Raw genomic sequence first — 26,507 nt, 5'->3', positions numbered from 1 at the left:
CCGACCTTCCGCAGTAATAAAAGTAGTGCGCCGCGGTGGGCGTGGCTTAATTTTTACATTCATCGGGAAATGAATGCAATAACACGTGACCAATTCAGCTAATCAGAATGCAGGAATTTCCATGAACACAACGAAAATTTAATTATAAACAAATGTTCATGATATACAGTAATCTACGGTTATTACGGACTCAAAGGAACCACTAATTTTAGTTCGTTATAGCCGTAGTTCGTTATAAGCATATATACGGCATAACTACAGCATATAGTCGGGACAAAAAAAGTAAGTTCGTCATACCCGTCAGTTCGTTATAAGCGTGTTCGTTATAAACGTTATAAACGTGGTACAACATACTTTTACTTTTACAACTGCTTTTTCCAGAGATTTCCTGTAATAGTGAAATGGTTTTGTCTTTTCTATTTATGTCATGTTATCTTACATTTACCAATGCGACTTTTAACCCGTGGCCTCCAGTTTTCCTGTGACGTGGGAACATTTGCATTCATCACACTGTTACAATGCTGTCCTTCTTGTTGTCTGCTATCATCGTTACATCAACGTTGGCAGCAACTCCATGTTGCACAGACCGCCAGTTTGAGGCCAGATTTGGCGAAGTTGGGGGCGGAATATTCCCCAGTAATGGACAGGCCGCACCTGCATTGCTAAATGTACGTATACATGAAACAACAACCTATCTCTTTGCTGGGTTTGTTGTTGTGCCAAACTTGTAACGCAATCAGACAAGTACATTTGGGTTAATATTATTAGTAGTAGTATTAGTATTAGTATTACGTTAATGTAGTGAGGAGAGGTGAAATGGGGTTTAACGTCGCGCCCAAAATTATTGCACTTATGTAGCAACGTGCATGTGTGTGTGCGTCTGCTTGCACCAGTCCGGAATTATGCCGATTCATAGTTGTAGCCCACCGAAATACCATGCCGCAGTTTAACATTAATGCCGAGCGCCAAGCAGGGTAACAACAAGTACCATCTTTTAATGTCTTTTGGTATGACGCGGCCGGGACCTTCCGCTCTCCGGGCGGACGCTCAACGACGAGAACACGAAGGCGGCCTTATTTGTGTGAAGATATTTGAGTCATGTGCGTTATCTAACCATTTATAAAATTATTCCCTCACCTCAGTAACAGAGGATGCGTGACAAAACAAGAGTATCTCATAACGTTTTCTGAATGATTTCTACACTATTTCTTGCGTAAACTTGCATGCAATGAAATCTCTCTCTATAGCTATAGTTTGCTTGATTAACATAAGCCAATGAAATAAATAGTGGACAGTCTAGCGGTGCAGTCGCATTATCTACATAGGGACTCGGCCTGGTCTCCTTGGAAGTAATAAAATAACATGCATTTTGGAATATCGAAGGACTCCTCAATTAAATCGAAACCCGTGAAGATCTGGGGTAGAACATGTCTCCAGCAACCCATGCTTACCGCAAAAGGCGACTTGTCGACTAACAGGATCGGGTGGTCAGGCTCGCTGACTTGGTTGATGCATGTCATCGTACCCCAATGCTCATGATGTAAATCACTGGATTGTCTAGTCCTGACTGGATTATTTACAGACCGCCGTCATATATGCAGCGTTAAACAACAAAGAAAGAATAAAATCGATGATACTGTTTTATGGACTATACATTTGACATCATAGGATTAACGGAAACATGGATACATGACTTGATATTTCCAACTTCAATAATTACAGCATCATTTCTCAAAAGAAATTCACTTAGCGATGCCAGGGGAAGTTAGACAGGTGGTATCGCAGTGCTTCTTAGAGACATCTTCCCGAGCCGAACCAGGCTGGAATTTCTGGGCTCAGTCGAAGCGCCACCAGTGGTTATTACGAGTTATGTCCCTTCTAAACCCCTCCTATGGATCAGTCAGATTCAACTTCTCGTATCACTTGCATTTGTTTCAAACAAAATGGTGGCGCCCAGTCCAGACGATCTGATCGCTAATCAAGATCTATATTGCGATAAAACGGGTCTTACATCGCGAAGTGCATCAAATCACGCGAGCATCTTAATTAAAAACATGAAAAGATCTGGAAAATATCTGTTGACAACGAGTTTGCGATGCGCATGCTTAGCAAATCCTGCAAGCGACCGAACTGTGTTTACGAACCGGATTTCGATTTCGTTGCGCGATTTTGATTGGACTATACATAGACTCCGTTAGTCCAGCCAAAATGTAACTCCATTATACCAGCCTAGTTCGTCAAGGGTGGAAACTGGACTTTAATAGTCAGTTAACTCTCTTGCCTCGAGAAGATGGTTAGAGAGTGTTCTAGTGGATACCTAAAATGTCTTCATTCATGCCATTCTGGAATAGTTTTTTAAACATAGCCATGAATTGTTCCATATTGCTAATGGCATCACCAATAAGGAAGAAAATATTGTTAATATTTTACAACATTTCAATAACAATCCGATTATAATGTTGGGTGGTTTTAATGCAAGAACTGGGGACTTAAATGAAGACTATGAATTGTGTCATTTCGACTATCATCACAACAATGAAAACACAGAGGATATTGTACTTGATAGAATTCTCAGGATAATAAGATAATAGATTTGGTGCAGGGCACATGCCTCTATATTGTGAATGGTTGGTTAGAGTCGGATGCGTTGATGGGATCAATGACAATGTTTGGATCATGTATGGGATCCAGTCTTATTGATAATTGTTTAATTTCAACAAATTCAATAGAATACATCCAAAGTTTCACGACTGACAGTAGATCTGAATCACAACAGCAACATCATTACTAACAGTTTTTATTTGATAAATTAGTTTGGGATGTGGTAAAGAGAGATAAATTTGTTTCTATTAAGACTTCGGGTAAATTAATAATTATGAAAGATACGATTTGTGAACATGTACTATTTTCCATAGTACACGAAAAAATGCAGTATGTCACTGAGGGAATACATTCTGATATTACTGTTGAGGAAATTACAAAGGCATTCGATAAACTGAAAGTGGGAAAGGCACCAGAGCATGATAAACGTATAAGTGACTTGTTTAAGGAAGGAAAACCGTATTTACTGGAATACCTGTACAAAAAGTTCAACTACAGTTTTAGAAATAGGATATTCCAACAGTAGTGGACACTTGGCATAATTCTTCCAAAATATAAAAGTGGAGTTGGAAATAATCCTGATAATTATAGAGGCATTACACTGATGAGTGTTACGAGTTAGCTATATACTTCAGTTTTAAATGAGAGATTATCTAAAATGGACTAGAGAGTATGAAATAATATACGAGGAGCAAGCTGGATCTAGATTAGTTTACTCAACAACAGACAACGAGTTTGTGTTTTAATATGATCCAAAACATGTTTATCTAAACGTAAGGAAGATTTCATGTAGCCTTTATTGATTAAAAAAAGCTTTCGATCCAGTCAATAGAAAACGGCTCGTTGTTTTACTTGAGAAAATTGAGAAAAAAGCCCTTCCTCTCTCTCTCTGGTAGAATATTTCATGCTTTACGTTCAATTTACAACAGTGTAAAAGGCAAAGTTAAAATGGATAATTTATTTTCTGAACTGTTTGAGTGAACAACTAGTTAAGACTACAAATAGATATTGGTCGCTGGCACAACATTCAGAAAGAAGATAGAATATGTACATTCTGCAACTTAAATAGTGTGGAAGAAGAGTTCCATGTTGTAAAAAACATTTAAAGACACATTCCTCATTTACAGCTGGACCTCCTTAGTTTTTTCAGCTTTTGTGTGAAAACTGAATGTATGCCAATGACCTTATATACAATGAACAGAATTGATTGAAATGATTGAAATAAATATAAACGCATGAAGTAATACACACATAATTTCTTCCGAAACATTCTACAGTAAACTACGTTTATAACGAACTCGCTTATAACGAACTGACGGATATTACGAGCTTAAGTTTCGGTCCCAACCATTTGCTGTATAGATGTTGTATATATGCATATAACGAACTACGTATATAACGAACTAAAACTAGTGGTCCCTTTGAGTTCGTTATAACCGTAGTTTACTGTATATTATATTGAAGTATCTTTATTGACGAGGTAACGTGTTTACCAGGACATGTTTTTTGTATGTATTCAGCAGCTTGAACAAACAGATGTATATTTTCTTGCAACAAAAACATTTCCTAGATTAATATTATAAATAATCTCTATGTCATCTGGGGTTCCTAACTTGTGCCCAAACCCAACAGTGGATATGATTCCTCTAATCGCCCTGATATTGATTCTTAGTTTTGCTCACGCAATAGTGGCTGTAGTGCCAGTAGGCTGCGCGGTCCTTGTGCAATGTCATAACATAACTGACATACTGCTTGCTCAAAGCTGCGTAAACCCTGCGAGAACAACCAACCAGACTGATGCTCAGGCAAATTATTCAGTGGCAAAGAACATCATCATACTACAGAATGAACTGCTTGGTTGTATGTCTTCCAGACCCCCTCTGTGGTCTAGTGGTAGAGCGTCCGCCCGGAAAGCGGAAGGTCCGGGTTTCGATCCCCGACCGTGTCATACGTACTTGGTGTTACCCTGCCTGGCGTTCGGCATTAGGGGGCTAAAACAAGTACTAGTCGGCTTGGAGTCAGTATACTGTGTCTGAGTAGGGTATTCCTGTTAAACTGCGGCATGGTATCTTAGTGGGCTAGCACTATAAATCGGCATCAGTCCGGACAAGTACCAGCAGACACACACACGTGCATGCACGACGCTATGTAAGTGCAATAATCTTGGACGCGACGTCAAACCCCATTTTACCTTACCACTTGTTGTCCCTCAACATACATCTTTCACCACAGAACCAACCAGACTGATGCTCAAGCAAATTATTCAGTGGCAAAGAACATCATCATACTACAGAATTGTATGGCTTTGTAGAGACTATTACTTGTGGGGACACACTTTCTCCAGCTAAACGTTCGTCATAAGAAGTGAGTGAGTGAGTTTGATTTTACGCCGCTTTTGGCAATATTCCAGCAATATCACGGCGGGAGACACCAGGAATGGGCTTCACACATTGTACCCATGTCGGGAATCGAACCCGGGTCTTCGGCGTGATGAGCGAACGCTTTAACCACGAGGCTATCCGACCGCCCCATATGAAGTGTATGATTAACATATTTTCTGAAAAATGGGTTATGATGTACATTGGTAAATGGGGGAACCTTAGTTAGTCCACAATGTAGAACATTTCACCCAAGCATCAGTGTCCCCTGTTTGCCTTTTAGGGCGTCAACATCATCAGCTATGACGCCTATTCAAGGAAGATGGCAATTGAAGTAACGATGTTCTTCAGCACCGGCACCAACCAGACCACCAACGTCATCCTCGATGACAATACGGTACAGCAACGCACACAGACACACAGACACAGACAGACAGACGGACAGACACACACACACACACCACGCACACACACACGGAGCACACACACACAGCACACACGCACAGACACGCACACACACACAGCACACACGCGCGCGCGCGCACACACACACACACACACACACACACACACACACACACAAGCAGAAATACATGCATGCACGTCACTTTATTAGTGCACTTAAATTTGGCATAAATTATTTCGCTAGTGCATTTGGAACCTCTTTATTTTCTGTAACTATACTTTTTTGCTCAATAATTTAATAGAAGAAAATGACCATACTGACGAAGTATGTATGTTACTTGATGGAAGATACTGCTCCCTTCATAGAGACCTGCATACCAGGTGAGGTTATCATTATCATTTCTTTCTTATCATATCAATAACGAAATATAAATTTATCTTTTTTGTCTTTCGAATATCTCTGCTGAACGACGAACTGCTTGGCTGTATGTCTTCCAGACCGCCTCCGTGGTCTTGTGGTAGAGCGTCCGCCCGGAGAGCGGAAGGTCAGGGGTTTGATCCCCGGCCACGTCATACGTACCTGTGGTTACCCTGCCTGGCGTTCGGCATTAGGGGGCTAAAACAAGGACTGGTCGGCTTGGAGTCAGTATCCTGTGTCTGAGTAGGGTATTCCTGTTAAACTGCGGCATGGTATCTCAGTGGCCTAGCACTATGAATCGTTATCAGTCCAACAAGTACAAGCAGACACACACACACGTACATGCACGACGCTATATAAGTACAATATTCTTGGACGCGACGTCAAACCCCATTTCACCTTACCACTTGTTGTCCTTCAACATACATCTTTCACCACAGAGAGGTGTGACAAGTAATACATTTCACTTAACGAAACATTTGGCAATCGAAGAAGTTCATTTTGTCTGTCACACTGAGACGCCTCCCAAAAAGCACACAGCGTGTCGATACAATGAAAACATTTCACACCTCGCAGTGTTTCTTTTCTTCAGAAATCTGCACTCTTCTCAATATTAAAACAAAATATCGGAGTAACTTCTACAATTGTTTGCATGTGTTTGTGACGGGTGCCACGGGTGGGGCAGGATACGCTCACCTTTTCGCGAACACCAGGGCCCACTTGCACAAAACGATCTTAGCGCAATGATGATCATAACTCCCATACTTTAACATGGCTTACGATAGTCTTAGCACTAAGATTGTTCTGTGCAAGTGGGCCTTGGTACCATTTGTATTTGATAGTGATTTATAAACACATGCACATGATACATTAGGGATGATACAATCGATTCCCTTGGCTATGGAATGGCTTTTATTATAATTTCTGGTTGCTCACATAAATGCTTTATGCCCCCATGTATGATGTCTGTTCAAATCAACAACAGTTGTAAAGATCCCATCATCCAAATGACAGACACACAGACGGACAGACAGGCAGACAGACATTTGTACATTCCACAAATGTCTGTCATTAATTCAAATGATATGCTTTTTTACTGTTGATGTGGAACCAGTGTCCATCTTATCATATTGTCAAAACTGGATTTTTCAGACGATGCTGTCAAGATACGAGAAAGCTATATCGGATTTGGCGTCAAGGCGATACCCTTCACAACCTGGCAGTTCTTGGCACCTGGAACTGACAATGTTGTGCGACTCTCTGTGACGGATCACGGATGCATTCCTATTTTCGAATCATTCTTTGGCACCCTCCAAGGAGGTATGCTACGTGTGGCATTATAATCAGTGTAGGAGTCAAAATCCTGTAAATAATTGTACTTCAGGTGAGGAACTGTCGAGTCCTTTATTTCCGGTTGAGGGGCTGCAATTTACATACAGACTAAGATAGCCCTAACACTAAACCTAACCCTCGCCCTAGTCCGTGTCAAAATAGGTCTCCAGTAACCTGTGTTTGCCCTAAAGACGGCTTGTTGTGTTGTGCGATCTTGCTCGATGACATGGTTGAATGCTTGTGATTGTACCCCAGGCGGAGTTGAACTTTGCTTATAATATTAATAAGTGGTTTGTCTAGCCAAGATTACCGTGATATAGCTGAAATATTGCTGACTAAAACAACAAATAACAGCGGTATACAAAAAACAACAAAGCAACCTTATCCCTAGACCTAACCTTATCCAAGACCTACCCTTATCCCTATCCCTAACCTGATCCTAGACCTAACCTGATCCCTAGACCTAACCTGATCCCTAGACCTAACCCTATCCCTAACCTTATCCCTATCTCTAAATTTATCCTAGACCTAACCTGATCCCTAGACCTAACCTGATCCCTAGACCTATCCTGATCCCTAGACCTTACCTTATCCCTAGACCTAACCTTATCCCTATCTCTAAGGCGCCGCGATTCGTTGTGCAGAGTTGCGTCCCCTGGACACGCCAGAAACCTATGATTGTGGGTTCGAATCCCGGTTCACTCCGATTATGTTTCTAGGTTTGTCAGCACCATATCCGTGCTCGAGGGTTTCACCGAAGTGGTAAACGTCTGAGACCTACATCACTTCGGGCTTTCCTCCAACATTAAGCTGACACACCGTGATATAATTGGAATAATGTTAAAAGTGGCGTTAAACCCAACACACTCACTCACTCACTCGCTATACGGTCGTTTGCCCTTTTTCAAACGACAATTCATTGTGAAAGATTTAAAAAAATCTGACTTTTTGCAGGTTTCGCGGATATTCTCTACGTCATAACCAACTTCCAGCCTGGGATCAGAAACATGAACGTCTTCAATGTCCCCAGCAACTGCATCTCTATTCCTCCTAATGTAAGCCCAGTTGGTCTACCTCCACAAATACCCATGTGACTATCTTGGTTAGAATAGGTCTCCAGCAACCAATGCTTGTGGTAAGAGGCGACTAACGGGATCGGGTGGTCAGGCTCGCTGACTTGGTTGATGCATGTCATCAGATTCCAATTGTGAAGATCAATGCTCATGATGTCAATCACTGGATTATTCACACGATTATTTACAGACCGGCGTCATATAGCTGTAATATTGCTGAGTACATCGTTAAACAACAAGCAAACAGCAAACCTAATATTTACATTTGGATGGTTTCTCCACTTAACGATTCACGACTTTCAGGATGCTCCCGATGTGGTCAGACGCAGCATTGACAAGGCGGAGAGTTTGATGAAACACTTCCGGATGCAGCTGTAGAATAAATTGACAGTTGAGTGAACATGATCTTTGTCGTATTTCTGAACGATCAGCCACACGCAGGTTTCTGGTGTGCCAAAGGGACGCAGCTCTGCTCAGCGAGTTCCGGTGCCTTAGGCGAGTGGGCCACCCGTGCCCCTTGCTTAATAATGATAACAGTCTCGTGAAAACCGTATGAACGTCAAAATGTGTCCTAATGAACGTCAGTTTTGAGTTCATGAGGCCGACCCCTCATTTTAAAGCACAGGAGAGTATGGATAAGTTATCAAAATGTATGCTATCGGTCTGGTCACAATCAGGGAGAACATGTTTGTTGCACTTTTTGTTGAAAAACCAAGTGCAATTAAAGCGCTTAGTGGTGTAAGAAAATAAAAGGTCTATACTTGCACCTTTTTGCCTGAAAAGGTTTTTTTCTTATTTTAATTCGGTTTTGTCTCAAACACATGATAAACATCCCATGGGCTACGGACACTACAAAGTGCTATATTACATTGAAGAAATATAAAAACGTCTCTTGAAATTGACAGTCTATTCAGCAAAACAATGAGGGCAGGTATGTGTTCTATTTGACTGGACACAATAGGGCCTATTGCAAAGTAAACAGCCTTTTTTCTGTCTGAGAAAGAATATGAAACATGAAAATGAAGTAAATAAACTGAAAGTAGCCGTTTCTCTTCTGAAAACACCTGGAAATCAATATCTAGTAAGTTTTATCAAATCCTTTAAAAACTTAAGATAGTAGTATAGGGCAAACTTGTAATCCAATGAGTGCAAATATCAATATCAAGGCAACTGACTCGCGTGCCCTGTATATAGGGTTACGGACACTACATTTTGCATCTAATCTAATTTTGTGTCTAATAAGTGAACAGACAAACTGTAATAAGATAAAAATTAATGTTAAATTCAAATAGATAACTTTTTTCTTTGGAAACTACTCAATAAAAAGCAAAATATAAACATCTAAATATCTGGGGCTAAGGACACTACATATTGTAAAATGTCCCAAATATTCAAAACCAATTGAATAGAGCAAAGGAAAGAGTCCGATTAATGTAGGTCTACATATTAAATGAAATATCTCCTTTGGTTAATTTAGTTGCTAACTGAACTGTTCCTTCAAAATATCAGGTATTAAACAGGGCCACGGACATCTGTGTTGCAAGGTAATTCAAATAACTCCACCAGAGATTAGTATCTTGGGATAATCTGTAAAATATATTAAAACACTTAAATAGCCATAGGGCTACGGACACTACAAAACATAAGCTGAAAATAGCAATGTTGACCCTCACCTGCCTACATAACCAAGATTATTCCTGATAACCATGCCATTTTTCACAAAGTTGGTATTCCGAATGTTGGAAAAAGCAACAAAACAGCTACACATAAACACATTTCGTTGACACATGAGAATTACAAATTTGTATGTAAAATTCTTGAAAATAATTATAACAAGCATAACTTTTTTGTGAGGAAGTGTCAACTTGCCAAATTTTCAGAAAGGACATTGTGACATACCTTCAATTCAATAGAGATTGCTACTCTCTTACGCTAATGTAGTAACATACAATGCATTTTTAAATCCTAACATTCAAGCTTCATCAAAGTTAGTGAAAAATCAGGCTGCAAACTATATCGAAAACAAATCACATGTTTTGGGGCCATTGCCTTGGCAAAAAATCTAATGATAAATCATATCAAGACAGTACAACTGCAAAATGAAAACGTACATCTGACCTCCCTTTCATCCTGTAAGTAATCATCCAAGTCCTTGTAACAAGCTTGTCTAAAGAATATTTTCCCTGATTGTGACCAGGGTCCCGTTCCAGGAAGACTATCGTAACTCCCATACTTTAACATGGATTTACGATGATCGTAGCGCTAAGATCCCTTTGTGGAACGGTGTCCAAGTCGTATGTTATTTCGTCCACTAATTCTTGGTTTATATATGAAGTTAGTGAAAGTTAAAGGAAGCCCCCGGAGTCCCCATAACCCTGCAAAAACTATCAACTGAAGTTCACATAAGACAATTATTTCAATTTAATTTACACTCTTCCAAAAAAGAAACGCACAGGTTGTATGTAGTTCATTGAACCTGACTACACACAAAATCCGGAATATAAATTGGATATATGTTATAGGAAAATGTTGGTGGCCTGATATTCGACAAACGGTGCGTCAAAACGCAGCCATTATCGATTTGCAATGTCTTAAACGGCATTGTTTTCACACTTGTTAAAAAATGTCATGGAGGAAAACAGTGAAACAAAATGCACGTGCAAGTTATGACATTCGTAACTCGTGGTAGTGGCTATGAAAAGGCAAGCAATAAGCCAATAATTTTTTATTTAATTGTCAACATTTTTCAAGTTCGAAAATGCCGGAAACTCAGCGCTGCCGATCGGAACATCCCCATAGGACGTATCCAAAGAAGGGAATCGCAGTCTTCTGTTTCACGCCACTTCAACATCCACCACAGCATCATTTGCCACCTTTGTGACCGATACACACAGTTCAATTTCACTGCAGACCGTCCGAGAACCGGGCGACCAAGACTTACCACCCCTGCGCAGGATCGCTACATTCCACCTACGTCATCGCAATGCCAAAGCTACGGAAAGTGCAGGACGCATCCCTGGTTTGAGGGGGATATCGGACCAGACTGTCAGGAACCATCTTCGCGATGCTGCTGGAATCCCAGAAGACCAGTTATCGTCCCTGTTTTGCAACAAATCCATCGACAGCGACGCTTGTGTTGGTGTCATACCTTACAGCCTTGGAATTTGAGAAACTGGAGACGAGTGTGGTTTAGCCATGAATCACGATTTTTTCGTCACCGGCGATATGACGACAACGTGTTTATCGTCGTCGAAATGAGCGTTTTGACCCACATTGTGTACGTGAATTCGACGAATTCGGTGGCCCTAGTGTCATGGTTTGGGGGGCCATATCCTGACTTGGTTGTGGTTCAGGAGTATTGGTTAGCAAATCGCTGCATAAATCATATTCTTCAACCTCACTTTCTTCCAATCATTGACCGCCAGAGGTAGCTGTTTCAACAGGACAACGCACCACCGCACACAGCTCGTGTCACGGTAGACTCCATAATGCCAACATCAACGACTTGCCCTGGCCGTCAGGATCTCCAGATCTCAACCCAGTCGAACACCTCTGGGATGAACTCGATCGACGTGTACGTCAACGTCAGAACACGCCACAGACACTCCCACAACTGGCCAACGCGTTACAAGCAGAATGGCGCAAAGTTCCGCAGGACAGAATTCGTACACTTATCCAGTCTGTGCCAAGGAGATGCAGAGCCGTGATTGCTCCCCGGGGAGATGCTGAGTTCAGCGCAATCTTGTGGCCTTATGTGACATGACAATGAACAGTTTTCAATGCCTTTGTACAACGACAACATGTGACTATCGAGCTCCAAAATTTCATATTTGTATCAATGATATTAAATTTAATATATCGACTTTATTAGGTACAATAAATTTACTAAAAATCTACCTGTGCGGTTTTTTTTTTGAAGAGTATAAATGCTTGAAAGGAAGCAGACACTTTTTCATAAGCATTATCTAAAGGTAACGTGCTCATGATATACCACGTTTATTCATATCTTGTATGTTTAGGTTTCTTTAAGTTCTTTACAGTTCTAAATTTATGTGACGGCCTCCGTGGTGTAGTGGTATAGCGTCCGCCCGGTGGATGTAAAGCGGGAGGTCCGGGGTTCGATCGCCGGCTGCGTCATACCAAAAGACGTTAAAAGATGGTACTTGTTGTTACCCTGTCTGGCGTTCGGCAGTAAGGGGCTAAAACAAGGACTGGTCGGCTCGGAGTCAGTATACTGTGTGTGAGTTGGGTATTCATGTTAGATTGCGGCATGGTATCTCAGTGTGCTAGCACTATAAATCGGCATAAGTCCAGACAAGTGACACACACACGTACATGCACGTCACCATATGAGTGCAATAATCTTGGACGCGACGTTAAACCACAATTCACCTCACCTCACCTAAAATTATGTCTTTAAGCTTTCAGATATATCATTTCTTCTATCGTCAACATTTGTGTAGGACATTTACATTTAACCTATTGTTGACACTGCCCTCAGTCAGAATCAGAATTGAGCAAGTCCTTATAAAACATTATTTCTGAGCTGAACGCGTTGACCTGCTGACAGGTATTTATAACTGTCCGAAGATATCAGGAGAAATGGGCTTGTCCTTTGATGCCCTGGCAATGGGATTTTGAACATATGGCCCAATTTGTGATATCAGTTCAAGCAAATACGTCCCTCAGACGAGTTCTGTTAATATGTTGTCCTTGTTGTTTTCTGGCATCCTCGTGGCGTCAACGCTGGCAGGCAAGCCATGCTGCATGGACCGCCAGTTTGAGGCCAGGATGGGTGAAGTAGGGGGTGGCTTATTCACCCAAAAGGGAAAGCCAAATCCAGCTTTGATAAATGTGAGTAGACACGTGGCTAGCAATGCAGTACCTCCGGCACATTAAAGTTTTAATTAGAGCATTAATCTACTTCTACTCCCCTATTAATGAAGAAATAAACAATGTGTGGGAGTTTGTTTATCGTACAATAAAACGCTGCAGGGCGAATAAACCATGAGGGCCCAGCCCCGAGTGGTTTGTTCTCCCTGAAGTGTGTTTTATTGTATGATAAACAACGACCACAAGTCGTTTATTTTTTATATGAGATATCAACATTGTCTACAGCCTGATAAAGGATGGTGATAAAATGTACGAGCTTTAAAACTATTAACCGGTATTAAAAAATGATGACTCCCTCCGACTTCGGCAATGTCGGACAAGTCCATTTTATGCATTGGTGGGTATTTCCCGCCTACAATCCTCACGTCGATAACCTGTACAATTTCTCCCGATACCGATTGTCATATCTCTCACGCTTTGGGATGCGATCGTACGGCCATCGCCTTTATATGCGTTGCCCGGCTACATCTATGGGGAAAAACTCACTAGACACTAACTTCTAACAAATAACGTCGTCATATATACGACGTCAAGTTGCGAGCGCATGTTCGAATCTCCAGAAATGACGTCACGATGGAACACTGTTTTATCGTGAAAAACACACACGCTTCGTTCTTCATTGTTCTTTGCGATTTATCACGTAGCTATCTCATATTATTGGATAAGGTGTGTGTATCTTAAATGAATGATTACCTTATTTCCGATAAAATTATTTGTGTGTTTGACTTGTGGGCTGTTTAACTATTTCTGCTAGAAAAGGCTTGAAACCAACAGTATTGATCATGATATTTGCCTTGTAGAGACCTTATAACCTGTTAAACACATACTATAACAACGTGAACATATTAGCTGCCATGTATATTGTGAAATCAAGGAAATTTAGCATTGGATAGCGAGTGATCGTTCTTCAGTGCAACACGCCGAAGACCCGGGTTCGATTCCCGATAATGGGTACAATGTGTGAAGCCCATTTCTCGTGTCCCCCGCCGTGATATTGCTGGAATAGTGCTAAAAGCGGCGTAAAACCATACTCACTCACTCACTCACTCACTCACTCAATCTTCAGTGCAACAGAGGTGATTAGTTTTTTAAGAATGAAAACCCCAAAATAATATTCCCTGCATGCATTTCAGGGCGATAACGTCATCCACTACGATTTCTATGCTAGGAAGATGATGGTTGAAGCGACGCTGAATTACGTCAACGGCAGCAGTGTGACCAACAACGTTGTCATCGATTCGATTACAGTCAGAGCTCATCTTAGTCTTCATCAGATTCTTCTCATCCTTATAAAACGCTCTTTTAAGTCACCAACAAATTCACATATAAATACATTGCCAGTGTCATATATTATGCCAGAATCATGTAATCAATGATGAACTCTAATATGTTTTTTTGCGATATGAATCATTGTCTTGAATTTAATTTATGTTTTACATTCTATTTAAATAGAATCAAATGCATGTAATGACAAAGGATGGATGTTTCATAACCAAAAGTTCTGTCCCAATGCTGGACGGCTGTGTTCCAGGTGAGATTTGACATGTAGATTTATTCGTTATTAAATCCCAAATGGACAGAGATTCTTGGACATGGTGTTACTATTAATGCGGAACCAATCCTTAGTTGTTGAAATAACGATAACGGCATTCAAGCTCTTCCCTTCTTCCACAAGGGAGCAGCCATTGATTTTCAAGGAGGGGCGGGTCGGATCGGGGTTCGGGGTTATTTCTTAATAAATAATCAAACCCCTAATTTACTGAAAATATTCACATTTGCCTTGCTTTGTAGGAAAAATTAATGTACCCCTTTCTTGCAGACAGTATGTATCTTAACATTGCAAATATCACAACTTTTTTTTTTAAACTGTGATCTGACCAATACCGGGGTGGCATTTGGGGACAAGCGACTGTGGGTAGATGCTTCGGGCAGAGGGGTCTCGTTAGCCACGGCTAGTTGCTCTTCCAGGAGAAAGAAGACCCTCATTCCAAACCCCTGCTGCTGTGCAGCTGTACCCATCCGTGGAAAAGTCTAAGGGAAGTCTAAGTAAACACATGCTCATGATATAGTCAGAATCGTACAATCGACTCTGTTTTTGGCAGAGACCTCTTAAGAACTTGGAAAGGGTTTTGTCGCTTTTATTTCTAAGGCAGTGTACTGTTGTCTTCAAAATCCTTCAGTCAGTTCTTGCGACGCCTCTGATACTAAGCAGTACTGGCTTTTGCCTTTCCCTTGTATCTGTCAGTGAGATATGGAGAGGGGCGAGGGGGGATCTGTTGGATGGACAACAGCTGCCACTCCACATTTAGCTGCCAAGGTCTGTGCGCTAGAGCGACACAACCCGTGCAGCAGGAGTCTACTGGTGATGAGCCTAGATTGATGGGCGTAGAATATAGTACAAGGGGCTGCTTCCGATCATGGGCGATATCATAATACCTCGCTGGACAGCTATCACCCACCTCAAGCCAGGCAGCCCCCAGCTAGGAAGGGTGCCAGGCTTAGGGCTCTCACCAGCCTGACCCGTGTGCTGAAAACGGCTGGCCCTCCGACTCCTCATCCGATGGGCCTGTCAACCACATCAGCGTGTCTATCCCTACCCCTTGCTCCAGGAGGAGGCAAAGGACGAGTTCAAGTTCTATGACAAGCTCCAGATTGTCATAAAAGAGCGGATAAGGCAAGAACAGCTGCAACTGCTTGGCGACTTCAGTGCAAGAGTGGGTACCAGCCGTTCATCCTGGAATACGGAATTGACAAGATAAATGAAGATGGATGGCTTCTCGAGGGAAAGACTCGTATCGATGTCAGTAAGTCCATGGACCTTTACTCCTTTACTGATGACTTAGATGATTATCTGGTTACAGAACATCCACAGGGAGATGCCAAGCAAAGATGGGGCTAAGCAAAGATCCACTCTGCTTCAGTTTGAGCCTTTCAGAAGCCTTTTCCAAATTTGACACATCAGTGATAAATATGATGCAATTCTCTATTTTGGCTTGTACCACATGTTCCCGTATTTTTCCGGTGAACAATTGATTTGCTTTTGTCCCTGTTTGTGATGGTTCCCGCTGGTAGGCCAGGATACGCTCCCCTTTTCACAAACACCTGGTATCATCACTACTTGATGGTTATTCATGGATGAATGCTCATGTTATGGTCGTTCCTTTTGGCAGCGATTTCTTATGAATCTGGAAAGGATTTTGTCTCTTCCATTTGGGAAGCAGGGGAAAACTCATGCTTAAAGCCCACTCCTGCGACTACATCCCTGTCACTGAGGGGAGGTGTGCAGCAATAACAATACAAACGCTACCCCAACCAGATGACCCTGCACGCTCTGACAACTGACGGAAAGCAGCAACAATATGGGCAAACAACTACTTGCTTTGTGAGGGCATTTAATTATCAACTGAAGATGGGAGTATCCAAGGTATGTACAACGGCATCACGAAAGCATCGGTCCAACTCAAGTCAAGACAGTACCACTGAAATCTGCAACAGGGGAAACGATCACTGAACAGGGCAAGAAGGTTGAGCACTACCACGGGGGGAAAACAACATTTCTGACTGCACTGGAAGCCATTTAGCATTTACCAGTAATGGAGCCGCAGGACGAGAAATCCTCGGTGGAAGAGCTGAACAAGGCCGTTTTGCGGGTTAGCGCTCGGAATGGATGGGATCTCTCCAGAAGCCGTCAACTGCTGTAAGTGGCTCCTGAACTTCTGTGTCAGTGTTGAGAATAGGGAGTGTTGCCCAGGGATAGGAGGGACCTCGACACCGTCACCTTGTACAACATCAAGGGTGTTACAACTTTATGGATGTCTTTGCTGAGTATCGCAGGAAAGCTCTTCGCTTGTGTGGTCCTGAACAGACAGACTTGCTGATTGGGTGCATCTGGAATCACGGTGTGGATTAAGGGCAGAACGATTGACGACTAACATGATCTTCTCAGTCTGACAGCTGCACGATAACATCAGAGAGCAGAAGCAGCCAATCTATGTCACATTCATCTACAGCATGATCCAGTCACTCCATACTGATATCTTGCTGTTGGACGGCTCGCCCTCTGAGGCTTTCGACATCTGCAGTGGAGTAAAGCAGGGCTGTCTATTTGCTCCTACCCTGTTTGGAATCTTCTTCACAGTCATGCCGAAGCATGCTTATGAAACTTCAAACTTCGGATTCTACCTTCACACAAGATGGGATGGGAAAACAAATAATAGAGCCCTTGTTTATGTTGGAAAAAAAGTTTAGCTCCTAAACATAAAGAAAAAATGCTCATCTCAAACCAAAATCAACCTCCCCTCCCCCCACACTGAAAATCAAATGGCCGTTCCCCAAGGGAGTTCCAATCCTAGTTCGCCCCAATTATATTCTTCTGCAGCACACCCGTAGGTTTTTCCAAAGTGGTAAACATCTAAGACCTGCATCCCTTTATGCTTACCTCATGCACCAAGCTGAAACGCGGTGGTATGTCTGGAATGACGCGTTAAACACACGCACCAGCCCAATCCCAACTCTCTCTCTAGAACCAGTGTCACATTCTTGTGTTGTAACACTTGACTTTACAGACGATGCTGTCAAGGTACGAGAAAGTTACATCGGATATGGCGTCAGTGCGATTCCTTTTACTACCTGGCAGTTCCTCATTCCTAAGTCAGGCATTGTAATGCGACTCTCCGTCACTGACCAAGGATGTGTGCCCATCTTCGAATCTCTCTTCGGCACCATTGGTGGAGGTAGGCAACACGTGACATTGACTTCTTTCATCTGAGGTTGAATCACTCTTATTTCGATTTAAGAAATACCAAAATATTACTTTTACATTTTCGTAAACAGAAGCACTTCAGTGGCACTTTAACTTTTGGAAATCAGAGAGGAATGAAATATGGCTTGCAGGTTGGACTAAAATAGGAAAAATCTGTACTGTTTTTATGTGCATTATTACGGTAAAGTATAAAATGGTACATATTCTTGTTCAGTTGGCTATGAACAAACCCCTACCTTTGGTAAAAATATGTAATTCATCAACCGCTTTTTATGCAGCCATGAATATAAATACATGGTCCTTACAGCACCAGCACCATCAATAATCATATATTTCTTTCACGTTTTCAAACAATAAATTGTAAATACCTTAAAAAATGTTTGCAGGTTCGGCGGATATTATCTACATCCTTACCAACTTCAGGCCTGGAATATCAAAGCCTAATGCATTCCAGGTCCCCAACAACTGCGTGCCTTTGCCGTCTAATGTAAGTCTTTTGAACCTGTATCCAGACGGAAGTTTTAAGTAGCTAAACTGAGCGTGCATAATTCATTACTGTCTCTGTGTAACTATAAATAGCGTTCAAACGTTGGGCGGAGGCCGTGAATCACAAGGCACGGGTGGCCCTATGGCGGTCATACCTCGCGTAGAATAAGTAAGGATCTCGTTTCGTTTCTAATTCTGTTTATCCCAGATAATTTTTCTAGGTTTGTCAGCACCATATTATTATCCTCGCTTGTGGGTTTTACCAAGATCACTTCGGGCTTTCTTCCCACATCAAGAAGACATGGCGTGAAATATCTGAAATACTGTTCAAAGCGGCATTAATACTCACTCACTCACTCGTCCAGATGCATCAGCTTATTGTTTTGTTTGTTAGTTGCTTAACGGCGCACTCAGCAATATTTCAGCTACAGATGGTGGCCAGTAAGTATTCGAGAGCATGTACCTGACCGTTTTCCCGAGGAAAGTGAGTTAACTGACTATAAAAGTCCAGTTTCAACCCTTGCGCGAACTAGGCCGGTATTATGGAGTTACATTTTGGCTGGACTAACGAGTCCATGCATAGTCCAATCAAAATCGCGCACCGAAATCGAAATCCGGTTAGTAAACTGTCGTGCAGATTTCGGTCGATTGCAGGATTTGCAAAACATGTGCACCGCTAACTCGATGTCAGCAGATATTTTCCAAATCTTTTCATGTTTTTAGTCAAGGTGCTCACGTGATTTGGTGCATTTCGCGATGTAAGACCCGTTTTATCACAATATAGATCTTGATTATCGATCAGATCGCTCTGACTGGGCGCCACCATTTTGGGTGAAGCAACCGATGTGATACGAGAGGTGGAGTCTCATTGGTCCATAGGAGAGGCTTAGAAGGAACATAACTGGTAATAGCCACTGGTGGCGCTACGATCGAGCACAGTAATTCCAGCTAAGTTCGGCAAGGGTGGAAACTGGACCTTTAAAGTCAGCTAACTCTCTTGCTTCGGGAAGATGGTACCCGACAACAATCCACGCCGTTGTGTTACCATGACATGCCATCAACCAGGTCATCCAGCCTGATCACCAGATCCCTTTTTGAGGGGTTCGTTTTAACCAAAATTGGAAACGCCCACGACCAGCTATAATTTGGGCTTTTGCCAGACATCAAACGGACAGACTGTGATAAAAGTTGATTGTTGTTCAAAGCGGTGTTAAACTCACTTATAAAACTGATCTTCTTCAACTAGATATAGACCTTTTACAGCAACCACAATGTTAATAGTTTGCTCCAACTATTGTCCGTACAGTTTATGATTCCAAGTTATGAATTTCAGGATGCTCCCGATGTGGTCAGACGCAGCATTGACAAGGCCGAAAGTTTGATGAAACACTTCCAGATGAACCATGCACTGTAGAATATCACAGTGTTGCAACACGTATGATTCGTCAAGTGAAAATCTGTAACTTAAAATACTTATTTTTTTGGCACTTCTGTCATGTTCTTCTTTTTCAATATCGAATCATCCTTGTTCAAGACAAAACATTTAAACACGTTTCCCTGAGTGTATGTATGTAAGGTAAGCTCCTATACAAACAGGATCGGGGTGCCTGGCTCGCTCGCCGTCATATAGCTGGAATATTGCTGAGTGTGGCGTAAAACAACAAACCAACCAACATGAGGTGGCTGCCTCCTTGGTCTAGTGGTAGAGCGTCCGCCCGGAGAGCAGAAGGTCCGGGGTTCGACCGCGTCATACCAAAAGACGTTAAAAGATGGTACGTGTTGTTACCCTGTTTGGCGCTTGGCAGTAACGGGTTAAAACAAGGACTGGTCTGCTCGGAGTCAGTATGTGTGTGCGTGAGGTATTCATGTTTAACTGCGGCATGGTATCTCAGTGAGCTAGCACTATAAAATCGACGCCAGTTAGTACTAGTACACACCCACGTGCATGCACGTCGCTCTATATCGCAATAATCTTGGACGCGACGTTAAACCCCATTTCACCTCACCTCACCTAACTGTACATGAGGTACTATGGTTCTTTTACTAACAATACTTTGATCAAGAGTACTTTTCAAAACTATTGCTTCTTTAAAACACTCATTACATATTGAGAAGACCCATAAACATGGACCCCAAAAGCCTAGGGTATGATTTCAGGGGTTTGTTAAAGGGGGAAGATGTCCTCCAAAATCACGCATCAACTTTTGTCTTGATTCTCAAACCTGAAGACATGTCCATTCCTCTTTTTTCACTGGATTCAAACTTGTTTTTGTTTTGTTCCTGCATGTATGTATGTAACGTATGTGTGTAACGCTGCATTCAGGAATATTCCAGCTACATGACAGTGGTCTGTGAAAAGTCTGGACCAGACAATCCAGTGATTGACACCTGTTACAGCAAGCATGGGTTGCTAAAGACCTATCTATACTCCGGATCTTCACGTAGCGTAGGCAGTGCGATGTTGATTAATAATTATAAATAGTCACTGTCGGTGTCTTAAACTGTTCACTCTCCACGATGATTCCAGTTCACCCTATGGTGCACATTGGTTCGTGACCTGATGTCTTGCAGACAAAGATTTCAGTCGTGGATGGACAGGACATAGATATTGGTGACTAATTGGTGGTCCCATTGCGTGGCTCTGGCGAATTCGCTTACTGATCTGTCGTTGTTGTAGCACTGTTCCCGTTTGACATACAATGTTTGTTTGTTGTTTAACGCTGCATTCACCAATTGTCCAGCTATATGACGGCGGTCTGTAAATAATCAAGTCTGGACCAGACAATCCAGTGATTGACAACATGAGCATCGATCCACGCGATTGGGAAACGATGACATGCATCGACCAAGTCAGCGAGCCTGACCACCCGATCCCGTCAGTCGCCTCTTACGGCAAGCATGGGTTGCTGTAGACCTATTGTACCCCGGATCTTCCCACGTGCATATGATATATTCGGAACCGTACAACGGTTTCTTTTGATGGAAAATGTGAGGGAGTGAGTAGAAAATGTCTACCTCCGTCTGCTGAATTGTGGGGGGGGGGGGGGGGGGGGGGGGGGGGTCGTGTAGCCTAGTGGTTAAAGCGTTCGCTCGTCACGCCGAAGACCCGAATTCGATTCCCAACATGGGTACAATGTGTGAGGCCCATTTCTGGTGTCCTCCGTCCTGATATTGCTAATTAAAAGGCGTAAAACCATACTCCCTCACTCTTCTGAATAGTAGTTTATTGAAGGACAAAAACAACCTGTATTTGAAACTTTTATTATCAATACGATTGATGACGATCACATTGAAGCACTATAATCACTAAAATCTACAGCACCATTTCAGTTCCCTTGAAGAGAGGAAGCTAAGTCCAACCAACGATTATCCAAGCTGTGTCAAATACATGACTCTCAGCACTTTAACACCCTCTCTGGAAGGCACAACATTCCATAGAGAGACCACGTGCAATGTTGACAACTTCGTGGTCGTCTACGACATCATCGTCAAGGTTAGCAAAGCGATCATCACGAGTGTCAAATCGGCTGAGTATGTAGCTGTAGCACTCGCGCACCTGATGCCACTTTCGGTTTGCGAGCTTGACGAACACATCCCGCATCCCTTCGGCAACACACTTCCGGTTGAGAAGCAGAAGACCATGTCCAACATGGCCGCGGTTACTCAGGGTGTCCTTCACTATCTTCTCAGTAATGTCCAAGATGTAGGCGTCCAGAGCTTGAACCTGTTCCAGCGTCTTGTCGTGGACGTCGATCAGGCCATACAGACGAAAGGAAGCGGAGATCGGATCCTGGGGCTCGGTTCTGAAGGGGTGCGCGGCAGGGAGAACGGTGAAAAAAGGCGATGTCATGGCCAAGTTGATCGGCTGATACTGGAGTATATGTGGTAAAGCCTTGTTGAGATTCTTCAGATTGGGGAACACAACTTGATGGACGGAGTTATGCGTTGAAGGGTTTTCCGTTTCACTGGTCTGGATGCGCTGATACAGATGTTGGTTTGTGGACATTTTATATACCCCATCCCTGGCGCTGAGACCTCGTCACGGCTTGTTAGTCCAACTCACCGGCATCCGGCTCCGAGATCCGAAATAAACTGGTACTCGCAACGGGATTATGTCGCCCAAACACTGTCCATTGTTTTCGGCTCCGGGAATAGAATTAACGCCCGGCCGTAAATAATGATTTGACCAATTAGTGTTCTTAGGCACTGGCATATATATTGTTATTTTAATAGATTATTTATACAGTAGAATATGTTGTAACGACCAGGCAATCTGATAGGTCAGCACTTAATTCTTGGTTACAAAAGGTAACAAACAAGGAGACGGTCCTCAAATGTTGTTTTTTTAACTTGATCTTTGGGCGACATTGTCCGAAAAACTGGATTATTCTTAATTTCAAAATAGGATAAGATTCTCATGTACTTATCGTTAACATATCGCCACAATCAATAGCCACGTACGCGCGGTTTAAGAAAGCAATAACATTCTCAGTACCAAAGCAAAAAAAGAGGACATGTGCTTGCAACAAATCAGTATTACATAGTTACGCTCTTACCAAAAACGGGGGCATGGGTAGCCCAGTCGCCTAAGGCGCCGCGATTCGCTGTGCAGAGTTGCGTCCCTTGGACACGCCAGAAACCTATGATTGTGGGTTTGAATCCCAGTTCGCCCCGATTATTTATTAAAGGTTTGTCAGCACTATACCCGTGCTTGTGGGTTTCACCGAAGTGGTAAACATCTGAGACCTGCATCACTTGGGGCTTTCCTCCCACATTAAGCTGACACGCCGTGATATAACTGGAATACTGTTAAAAGCGGCTTTAAACCCAACTCACTCACTCTTACCAAACCTATCGAAAACAGGATGACAAAAATGATATTGATGTTGATTAATCGCTATTTTATCTGGCTCTAGTAACTAAATGGCTACTAGTCTTCAAATGGGAAAAGGTCGATACATATCAGCATTATAAACATAGGGAGGAAACAAGACACCAAGATACACGGGTGTTCAGCACAACGTTTAACTCATTCCCCTGTTCAGAAATCAAACTATCACCTAGGCATTGACCATGATCTAAACGTACATAGCTCTGGGACAGTGTAAGCTATGCGACTCGATAGCAACCACAGAAGAATACAAAATGCTTTCAGTTGCCAGTATTTGAATTCTTATAGAGTGAGTAAATATTTAACGTGGCGTCGGGAATATAAAATTCTTATGGAAATGTGTTTATCCAATTAACTTATCATTGAGGTCGTCCTCAAATATCAATTTTTCATAAATAGTATACCGTGTGTGAAGATCCAGGTAAGAATAGGTCTTCAGCAACCCATGCTTGCCGTAAGAAGCGACTATGCTTGTCGTAAGAGGCGACTAACGGGATCGGGTGGTCAGGCTCCCTGGCTTGGTGATGCATGTCATCGTATCGCAATTGCGTAGATCGATACTCATCTCAATCACTGGATTGTCTGGTCCAGTTTTGATTATTTACAGGCCACCATCATATAGCTGGAATATTGCAGCGTTAAACAGAAATAAAACAAATAAACAATTATTTGCATTTTACTTGATGAATTGATAGCACAACTATCAACTATATATAACTATAACTATAACTATAACTATATATATATATAGTTGTGCTTGTTTAACGCTATATATATGCACCGCATTCAGCAATATTCCAGCTATATCAAGCGGTCTGTAAATAATCGAGTTTGGGCCAGACAGACCGGTGGATGATGTTATGAACATCGACCCTCGTTGGAGTACCATGACGCCCGATCAAACAAGTCACCGAGCCTGACCATCAAATCCAATTTAGTCGCCTCTTATGAGCAATAGAGTGCCTGGGTATTATTCTAATTCGATCCCAGCCGGATGCAAGATATATTGTGTGGACAGGACAGATCACCGTGTGATAGCTTTACATCAGTGAAGATGTCCTGGTGTAAGCAGGCCAGAATATCCCGATCACCAATTTTGTTGACTCTCTGTTGTCTCTCCCTAGGACCCATTGTCTCTCCCTAGGACCAAGTGTCTCTCTGTTGTCTTTCCTTGGACCTGTTGTCTCTCCCTAGGATCTGTTGTCTCTCCCTAGGACCTGTCGTCCCTTCCTAGGATCTGTTGTCTTACCCTAAGACCTGTTATCTCTCCCTTGGACATGTTGTCTCCCTAGGACCTGTTGTCTCTCCCTTGGACCTGTTGTCTCCCTTTGACCTGTTGTCTCTCCCTTGAACCTGTTGTCTCCCTTTGACCTGTTGTCTCTCCCTTGGACCTGTTGTCTCCCTTTGACCTGTTGTCTCTCCCTTGGACCTGTTGTCTCCCTTTGACCTGTTGTCTCTCCCTTGGACCTGTTGTCTCCCTTTGACCTGTTGTCTCTCCCTTGAACCTATTGCCTCTCCCCAGGACCTGTTGTCTTTCCCAAGGACCAATTGTCTCTCCCTTGGACCTGTCGTCCCTTCCTAGGACCTGTTGTCTCTCCCTTGGACCTGTTGTCTCCCTTTGACCTGTTGTCTCTCCCTTGAACCTGTTGTCTCCCTTTGACCTGTTGTCTCTCCCTTGGACCTGTTGTCTCCCTTTGACCTGTTGTCTCTCCCTTGGACCTGTTGTCTCCCTTTGACCTGTTGTCTCTCCCTTGAACCTGTTGTCTCCCTTTGACCTGTTGTCTCTCCCTTGGACCTGTTGTCTCCCTTTGACCTGTTGTCTCTCCCTTGAACCTGTTGTCTCCCTTTGACCTGTTGTCTCTCCCTTGGACCTGTTGTCTCCCTTTGACCTGTTGTCTCTCCCTTGAACCTATTGCCTCTCCCCAGGACCTGTTGTCTTTCCCAAGGACCAATTGTCTCTCCCTTGGACCTGTCGTCCCTTCCTAGGACCTGTTGTCTCTCCCTTGGACCTGTTGTCTCCCTTTGACCTGTTGTCTCTCCCTTGAACCTGTTGTCTCCCTTTGACCTGTTGTCTCTCCCTTGAACCTGTTGTCTCCCTTTGACCTGTTGTCTCTCCCTTGGACCTGTTGTCTCCCTTTGACCTGTTGTCTCTCCCTTGAACCTGTTGTCTCCCTTTGACCTGTTGTCTCTCCCTTGGACCTGTTGTCTCCCTTTGACCTGTTGTCTCTCCCTTGAACCTATTGCCTCTCCCCAGGACCTGTTGTCTTTCCCAAGGACCAATTGTCTCTCCCTTGGACCTGTCGTCCCTTCCTAGGACCTGTTGTCTCTCCCTTGGACCTGTTGTCTCCCTTTGACCTGTTGTCTCTCCCTTGAACCTGTTGTCTCCCTTTGACCTGTTGTCTCTCCCTTGAACCTGTTGTCTCCCTTTGACCTGTTGTCTCTCCCTTGGACCTGTTGTCTCCCTTTGACCTGTTGTCTCTCCCTTGAACCTGTTGTCTCCCTTTGACCTGTTGTCTCTCCCTTGGACCTGTTGTCTCCCTTTGACCTGTTGTCTCTCCCTTGGACCTGTTGTCTCCCTTTGACCTGTTGTCTCTCCCTTGAACCTGTTGTCTCCCTTTGACCTGTTGTCTCTCCCTTGGACCTGTTGTCTCCCTTTGACCTGTTGTCTCTCCCTTGGACCTGTTGTCTCCCTTGAACCTATTGCCTCTCCCCAGGACCTGTTGTCTTTCCCAAGGACCAATTGTCTCTCCCAAGGACCTGTCATCTCCCTCAGACCTGTTGTCTCCTTCTCCCCTAGGACCCGTTGTCTCTCCCTAGGACCTGTCGTCCCTTCCTAGGACCTGTTGTCTCTCCCTAGGACCTGTCGTCCCTTCCTAGGACCTGTTGTCTCTCCCTTGAACCTATTGCCTCTCCCCAGGACCTGTTGTCTCCCTTTGACCTGTTGTCTCTCCCTTGAACCTGTTGTCTCCCTTTGACCTGTTGTCTCTTCCTAGGACCTGTTGTCTCTCCCTTGGACCTGTTGTCTCGGAATCCCCAAAAGCTGCGAGGAGTTTTACAACTGTTGTCGAGGCGAAAGTAATTTTAACATGTTGGTTTTGGACATAATCAACTGGGATATGGTTGTATTACCCACACAGCCAACAGACAACCAAACAAGAGCTGGATTTAGGATGTAACATTTGCAAATGACAAATATACGAATTGTATGTTAGTTTCAAGTATACAAGTACTGTCTGGCTATCAATAATGACATAGTCTTAGGCAGATA

The 26,507-nt window shown here is 43.0% G+C and overlaps 3 protein-coding genes across 3 annotated transcripts; 2 read left to right on the top strand and 1 right to left on the bottom strand.

Moving 5' to 3' along the window:
- Positions 1-474: 474 nt before the first annotated feature.
- LOC139469400 (uncharacterized) lies at positions 475-8,601 on the top strand. Its single transcript, XM_071251564.1, has 6 exons — positions 475-668; positions 5,263-5,376; positions 5,687-5,765; positions 6,955-7,122; positions 8,089-8,189; positions 8,511-8,601. Exons 1-6 carry the CDS (start codon positions 519-521, stop codon positions 8,583-8,585), a joined length of 687 nt encoding a protein of 228 aa, XP_071107665.1. The 5' UTR covers positions 475-518; the 3' UTR covers positions 8,586-8,601.
- A 4,260-nt stretch (positions 8,602-12,861) lies between these two features.
- Positions 12,862-19,839, top strand: LOC139469399 (uncharacterized). Its single transcript, XM_071251563.1, has 6 exons — positions 12,862-13,061; positions 14,234-14,347; positions 14,553-14,631; positions 17,666-17,833; positions 18,249-18,349; positions 19,682-19,839. Exons 1-6 carry the CDS (start codon positions 12,912-12,914, stop codon positions 19,760-19,762), a joined length of 693 nt encoding a protein of 230 aa, XP_071107664.1. The 5' UTR covers positions 12,862-12,911; the 3' UTR covers positions 19,763-19,839.
- A 4,688-nt stretch (positions 19,840-24,527) lies between these two features.
- LOC139467725 (zinc finger CCCH domain-containing protein 13-like) lies at positions 24,528-26,003 on the bottom strand. Its single transcript, XM_071249235.1, has 2 exons — positions 25,229-26,003; positions 24,528-25,141 (listed from the first exon to the last, which is right to left on the bottom strand). Exons 1-2 carry the CDS (start codon positions 26,001-26,003, stop codon positions 24,528-24,530), a joined length of 1,389 nt encoding a protein of 462 aa, XP_071105336.1.
- Between the last annotated feature and the right edge of the window lie 504 nt (positions 26,004-26,507).

Source organism: Haliotis cracherodii, unplaced genomic scaffold (assembly GCF_022045235.1).
Source record: "Haliotis cracherodii isolate W230 unplaced genomic scaffold, xgHalCrac1.p SCAF_2, whole genome shotgun sequence".
NCBI classification, from domain to species: domain Eukaryota; kingdom Metazoa; phylum Mollusca; class Gastropoda; order Lepetellida; family Haliotidae; genus Haliotis; species Haliotis cracherodii.
Note: the sequence above shows the minus strand (reverse complement) of the source record. Positions and strands in the feature narration are given on the sequence as shown.

Coding starts and splice junctions, on each gene's coding strand:
- LOC139469399 (XM_071251563.1), top strand. CDS start 12,912: ATGTTGTCCTTGTTGTTTTCTGGCATCCTCGTGGCGTCAACGCTGGCA. Junction 14,632..17,665: donor GCTGGACGGCTGTGTTCCAG/GTGAGATTTGAC, acceptor TTGACTTTACAG/ACGATGCTGTCAAGGTACGA. Junction 17,834..18,248: donor CTTCGGCACCATTGGTGGAG/GTAGGCAACACG, acceptor AAATGTTTGCAG/GTTCGGCGGATATTATCTAC.
- LOC139467725 (XM_071249235.1), bottom strand. CDS start 26,003: ATGACAGGTCCTTGGGAGAGACAATTGGTCCTTGGGAAAGACAACAGG. Junction 25,142..25,228: donor GTCCAAGGGAGAGACAACAG/GTCCTAGGAAGG, acceptor AATAGGTTCAAG/GGAGAGACAACAGGTCAAAG.
- LOC139469400 (XM_071251564.1), top strand. CDS start 519: ATGCTGTCCTTCTTGTTGTCTGCTATCATCGTTACATCAACGTTGGCA. Junction 669..5,262: donor CCGCACCTGCATTGCTAAAT/GTACGTATACAT, acceptor TTTGCCTTTTAG/GGCGTCAACATCATCAGCTA. Junction 5,766..6,954: donor CATAGAGACCTGCATACCAG/GTGAGGTTATCA, acceptor TGGATTTTTCAG/ACGATGCTGTCAAGATACGA.